At 53.3% G+C, this 6000-nt stretch overlaps 1 protein-coding gene across 2 annotated transcripts in view; it reads right to left on the reverse strand.

The window, feature by feature from the left end:
- EMILIN2 (elastin microfibril interfacer 2) overlaps positions 1-3400 on the reverse strand; it is a 57608-nt gene extending 54208 nt beyond the window's left edge. The window contains exons 1-2 of one of the 2 annotated variants that reach the window (XM_040264680.1): positions 2905-3400; positions 2244-2366 (exon numbers count right to left, since the gene is read on the reverse strand). In XM_040264680.1, coding sequence (XP_040120614.1) covers positions 2244-2366; positions 2905-3044 — 263 coding nt within the window. In that variant the 5' untranslated portion in view covers positions 3045-3400. Of the gene's footprint in view, positions 1-2243; positions 2627-2904 lie in introns of those variants that run through there. The other variant, XM_040264679.1, reaches the window with a different exon arrangement.
- Positions 3401-6000: the final 2600 nt, after the last annotated feature.

Below are 6000 nucleotides of genomic sequence, written 5' to 3' on the forward strand. Positions count from 1 at the left end.
GTGAAAGTGTTCAGTCGCTTAGTCATGTCTGACTCTTTGTGAGGACTCCATGGACTGTAGCCCACCAGGATTTTCTGTTCACGGGGATTCTCCAGGCAAGAAGAAGGGTGGGTAGCCATGCCCTCCTCCAGGGGATCTTCCCAACCCAGGGACTGAACCTTGGTCTCCCGCATTGCAAGCGGATTCTTTACAGCCTGAGAGCCACCAGGCTTCACCTGCTTGGCTACTACCAATTCCCTTTCCCCACAAAAACCCTTGAAACCCTTTAGACTCTTGGGTAAAGGGGTTTCCTCAGGACTACGCCCTGCATCTCACACAAGTTACAAGGCCTAGCCCCCGGCCTGGAACTGTCTCCTTCTGCATTTGCAGAAGGCCTATCCCCCTCCTCCTGCTGCCCCAGAGCCCTGGCCTTTCTGGACCCCTCCACCTCCTGGGCTTCTCCTCCCCAGCTCTCTAAGATGGCACTTCCTCCTCCAAAGTCTTGGCTTCTCTCTCTCTCCTCCTCCCTCCATTCTCTCCGCCGCCCCTAACAGCTCAGCTCTGCTCCGACTCTGGCAAGTCCGCACGGCTCCTACCTGCTTCTCCCACGATGCTTGTCAGTCACCAGTGGCTAAACCACACTCCCCACTCGAGCCTGTCATGGGCCTCCAGGCCCACCTATCCCATGCCACCCAGAAAGCCCCCTCTCCATAACTCCAGGCTGAGTTTCCCGAGAATCTTCACTTCTGCAGGTCTCAGGTCCTAAGGATCAAATCATGAAGAACTGACAACACCTGTGAATTGCAAGCAGCAACTCGGGCTCCTGGGCTTATCAGAAACACCTGCAAACTGCTGTGTTCCACGCCCTGTGCACCCAGAGACACAGGCATTAGGAGAACACTGTGTCCCTCTGACGGGCTACCCAACTCAGCGTGACAGCCAGCAATTCAATGTCAAACCGATGCTCTATGTACAGCAGTGGGGAGTCTAAGTTTTTTTTGTTTTGCTGGGGGTGGTGGTTTTTTTTGCTTTTAATAGGACTTATCCTTTCCCTGGTTCGATCCCCGGGTGGGGAAGATTCCCTGGAGGAGGGCATGGTGACCATACCTCCAGTATTCTTGCCTGGAGAACGCCATGGACAGAGGAGTCTGGAGGGCTACATACAGCCCATGGAGTGGCACAGAGTGGGACACGACTGAAGTGACCTAGCACGCACGCATCCCTTCCTTGTTTCTTCAGTCCTCGCCACAGCCCACCTGGGATGATCCCAACTACAGCCTGAAGCCCCCCCCCGCCCCCGTCCCCCCCAATGCCTTCTGGAATAAGGTTTCCTGCAGCACAAGTTCCAGTCTGTCCCTTCGCTCTGCCAGAGACAGATCCGCCTACTGGCTACTCTTTGCTGTAAAGACAACTGTGCTCTAAGACAAACAACTTATTCTTAGGAGAAAACAATTAATTTCAACCATCCCATGCGTCGGCTACAGCCATTTATTCACATCAGCTTACCCTATGATATCTGACTTACACAAAAACACAAAGACTAGCCAGATGACAACTGAATGAGGCTGATGTATGTAACAAAATCTGTCCTCTGCTGCTTCGCTTCCTCCTTGTTGTTTTTTTAAGACAGTGAAATCTTTATGAGCAAAAAGATTAATCCTTCCCCTCCTCTTTAAAGACCATTCTCTCCTGACAACCACTTAGCGGAATCTCCCAAATCTAACTTGAAAAAAACAACAACCGCACACTTTCAAGCGGGTTGTTACTGGGGACTTTGGTTTAGAGATACACAACACCTGGAAGAGGTCAGTTTTATGGGGACATTTGGACAAAACGCCTGATTTAGAACACTGCTAGAACAAACCTCTCAGCTAATCCTACTCATAAGAGTTTTTAGCAGTATACATTTTGGAATCTTCTCCGTGCCCCAGAACACACAATATGGATCTAATTAGGTCCAGCTGCCTTATGTTAGTAATAAAATTGAAAGAAAAAGAGAGGGAGAGAGAATGGGGGTGGGGGGCTTTGTTCGTCCCCTCCTCTGCCTTGCGATTGACCGCAAGGCAGGCGCGTCCCGGACGCTCACTCCAGCCTCGAATACCCCGGAGAGCCTGGTACCCTGCTCAGCGCTCAGACTTTTCAGCGGTTGAGTTTTCATCCGCTGGAAGAGATTTTCTGAGCCGCTGGAGCCCAGAGATCCGACCCCACCCCTGCCCCCACCCGGGCCCGGCGCGCCCCGCCCGCCCCTCCACTCCACGACTTACGTGAGTGCAGACGGACAGGGCTTCTGGTTCCAGCCACAGTTGTACTGAGCTTGGATAAAAGTCTCGCTTCCCTCGAGCACCGAGCAGCTCACGTTCTTGTTCACGATGTAGGCGCACCAGTTCCTGGGGTGAAGGAGAGTCGGGGAGAGGGCACGGCATAAACCCGGAGAACAGTGAGGCGGGGCAGAGAGGGAGCGAGCCTTCAGGGCGACCGACCGAGCGAGGGTCAGGGAGCCCGTGGTCCCCCCGGAGGCGGGAGGGGAACCAGCCGACATGTGGAGGGCGCGCGGGTGCACGGTTGGAGAGCAGGCACCTTAATCCGACAAAAGACGAGAAGGGCCCTCCTCCCCACGTCCCAGGGGCCCCAGTCATTCCCGGGGAGTTTCCTGACCGCCCTGCCCTGCGGGGCTCTCCCTGCGCCTCTCGGTCCGGGACGCGGCACCGCTGGGGGCGCGGGCGAGGTCGCCCGGGACGCCCAGCTCCGGCTGTGGAGCGCGCGCCACCGCGGAGGAGGCGCCGCCCCGGCAGCCCGAGGGAGGACCCCGGCTGCAGCTCCTCGCCTTTGCCGGGCAGCGTGGGGTCCTGCGGGAGACCGGGAAGGGGTGGGTGGGAGCCCACGGCTCTCGGCCGTCCTGGGGGCGAGGAGAGGCCACGCACTTACTTGTTTCTGGCGCTGGCCCGTGCGGGGTACCCAGGCTGCGGGCTGGCGTGGCACAGCCCCGCGCCGCCCAGGGCCAGCAGTGCCAGCGCCCAGCGCCAGGGCGCGCGAGGCCGGGGCCGGGGCCATGTCGGCGGCCACATTCTGCGCGCGGCGGGCGCGCTCCGCCGGCCGGGTCCGGAGCGCGGGTCGGACTAGAGCCGGGAGGCTGCGGGCGGCCGGGGCGCGGCCGGAGAAGGCAGGAGGTTCGGGCGCTGCGCGGCGCCCTTACCCGCGCTGCGCGGCCGCCCCCTCCGGCTTCTCGCTCCCACTTCTCCTTTCCACCCCGTGCGCCCGCGCCTCTCCTCGTCCCTCAATGACGCACAGGTCCCCCCGGGTGCCGCCCTCTTTATTTCACTTCCCTCCCCGGAACGTGACTCTCCCTCCGCTGCGTCTGTCTCCTGTCCTCTTGCTTCCCGGCAGGGGGTTTGGGGTGAAAGGTCTATAGGGTTTGGGAGAAGGGTCTCTGTTACAGAATTTCCAATTACTCATTCCTTTGGTCTCTTCCCAGAAGCCGGGCGACTCCGCCTCCCACCTTCCAGCGGGCGCGCCGGCCCCTCGGGAAGGGCCGCCGTCGGCGGGTCCGACGGGGTTCACGTCGTGCCCGGTGCCGGCTTCCCAGGGCTAACGAGGGACATCTTTATCAGTCCTTCGTTCGACTCGACTCGGATTTCCTCCTCTGGCAAGACGCCGCTATTCCTCCGCACTTGAACTTCGGCGAGTTTAGGCGGAATGAACGCGGGTCCTCTTTTTCTTACGCATCCATTAAACAGTTTCCAAGTCAACGTGCCAGGCAGTCGGGGATGAGGAAAGACAGCCCCACCACTGCCGAGCAGCTTCTTGAAGCACAGCATCAGACTCTAATGTACTCCACTAATTTCCAAAAGGTAGTCCCAGTCCCACAGCCTCTGGTTCTGAGGTCCCATTGTGAACTTTAAAAAATTATTATTAAAGACATTTACTCCACAATAATCACCTTTTCTTCAAAACAGTTCAGACACTGCTAGACATTTTCTTTCACGTGCTTGCATATTTTCTGCCTTTTTTTTTAGTTTCCTGTTTTTTTTTTTAAATAAAAGATTGTATAATAAACATTTCCATAGGTCTTAAATATTTCTTTACATATACAATTTCAGTTCAGTTCAGTTGCTCAGTCGTGTCCGACTCTTTGCGACCCCATGAATCGCAGGACAGCAGGCCTCCCGGTCCATCACCAACTCCTGGAATTTACCCAAACTCATGTCCGTTGAGTCCGTGATGCCATCCATCCATCTCATCCTCTGTCGTCCCCTTCTCCTCCTGCCTCCAATCCCTCCCAGCATCAGAGTCTTTTCCAATGAGTCAACTCTTCGCATGAGGTGACCGAAGTATTGGAGTTTCAGCTTCAGCATCAGTCTTTCCAAGGAACACCCAGGACATGTACAATTTAGTCGCTCTATAGTATTCCATTTTATTTCTATTTTTGAGTTACACCAACGGCTACCAGGGCTTCCCAGGTGACTGGGTTGGTAAACAATCCTCCTGCAATTCAGGAGAGGCAGGCAGACCCCCACACTGATCCCTGGGTCAGGAAGGTCTCCTGGAGGAGGTTATGGCAATCCACTCCAGTACTTTTCCCTGGAGAATCTCAAGGACAGAGGAGCCTGGCAGGCTACAGTCCACAGGGTCAAAAAAGAGTTGGACATGACTGAGTAACTGAGCATGCACGCTTGCACGCGATCTCTACAAATTTCTGTTGGAAGGAAGCAACTTCGCAGAAGAATTGGCCATGAACTGTGATGGAAATCATAAAACTTTGTTCCTTACGGTAACTAAGTGAAGCCAGTGGATCCATTTTATTTCTTATATGCTTTGATGGTATTATTGGGCCTTTTGATTTGCAAATAGGAGAAAGAAAACTCCCTAAGTAGAAACTTTACAAGAGCCAAGCAGAAAAATATACCGTGTAAGGACATAGTCTGTCCATGAACTCTGTAAATGGAATATCATGAAAATAATGAACTGTTATCATCCAAGGCTTCAAAAGAGCCACCCCGAGGGGAAAATAACAGAAAGGGATGAAAGGCTGCCTTGCGTAACTCAATCTCTAATTTCTGTGGGGCTTCTCTCTTTCCCATCCTCACACCATTTTTGTCCATAAAGTGTCACAGGGATGAAGCACCACACAAAAAAAGAGAGGGACAGAAGAGGGGGAGATGGAGGAAACACACAATTTGTATATGTCTACATTTGACAGCTATCAAACCACAACTTCTCTTCAATACCCGTAATTCTTAAGCTTGGCAATGAGTCAGACTGATCATCCCATCCAACTGTTTCACTGAATCAAAGTTATGCCAGGAAGCTGTCTTCTAGCACAAAAGTCGGAGGACCAACTTCTCATTGAGGTGACCACTGCGCTATATTTAATCAGTTACAAATGGCACTTATAGTAAATAAATGTTATTCTGAGCATCTGTTACATTGCAAGGCCCCATGCAAAAGTCATGAGGAGTCACGGGTAAGCCAAGATAGATGTGGGCTCTGTGTTAACAGAACGTTCAGCCCTTCCTGTGCAATGAAAGATGTGATGTTTCTGATGTGCCTCAGATAAGTGAGACAATATGTGTCCCACGTGTCTTCCTAGACACATCCTTACAGGCACCCAGTGTGGGGCTGCTCTGGGAAGAAAGAAGGCTTGAGGCCAAGATCCCAAAAGATCCTTTTCTTTTTCTGTCTCCAGTCAGAGGAAGGGACCCTTCAGACTCAGGAAATAGAGAGAGCCTTCCAGAAGAAGCAAGACAGAGGAGGCTTCCTGGGATAGAGAGCTGAAGCACCTCAAGAAACAGTTCTGGGACTTCCCTGCTGGTCCAGTGGTTAAGAATGTGCCTTGCAATGCAGGGGACACCGGTTTGATCCCTGGTCAGGGAACTAAGATCCCACATGGTGAGAAGAAATTAAGCCGGTGGACTGTAACTAGAGAACCTGTGTCCACAAAGAAATATCCCACACGATGCATTTAGTCGGTGCTGCAACTAAGACCCGATGAAGCCAAATAAATAAATATTTTTTTAAAAGAAT

Source organism: Oryx dammah, unplaced genomic scaffold, assembly GCF_014754425.2.
Source record: "Oryx dammah isolate SB20612 unplaced genomic scaffold, SCBI_Odam_1.1 HiC_scaffold_22, whole genome shotgun sequence".
NCBI lineage: Eukaryota > Metazoa > Chordata > Mammalia > Artiodactyla > Bovidae > Oryx > Oryx dammah.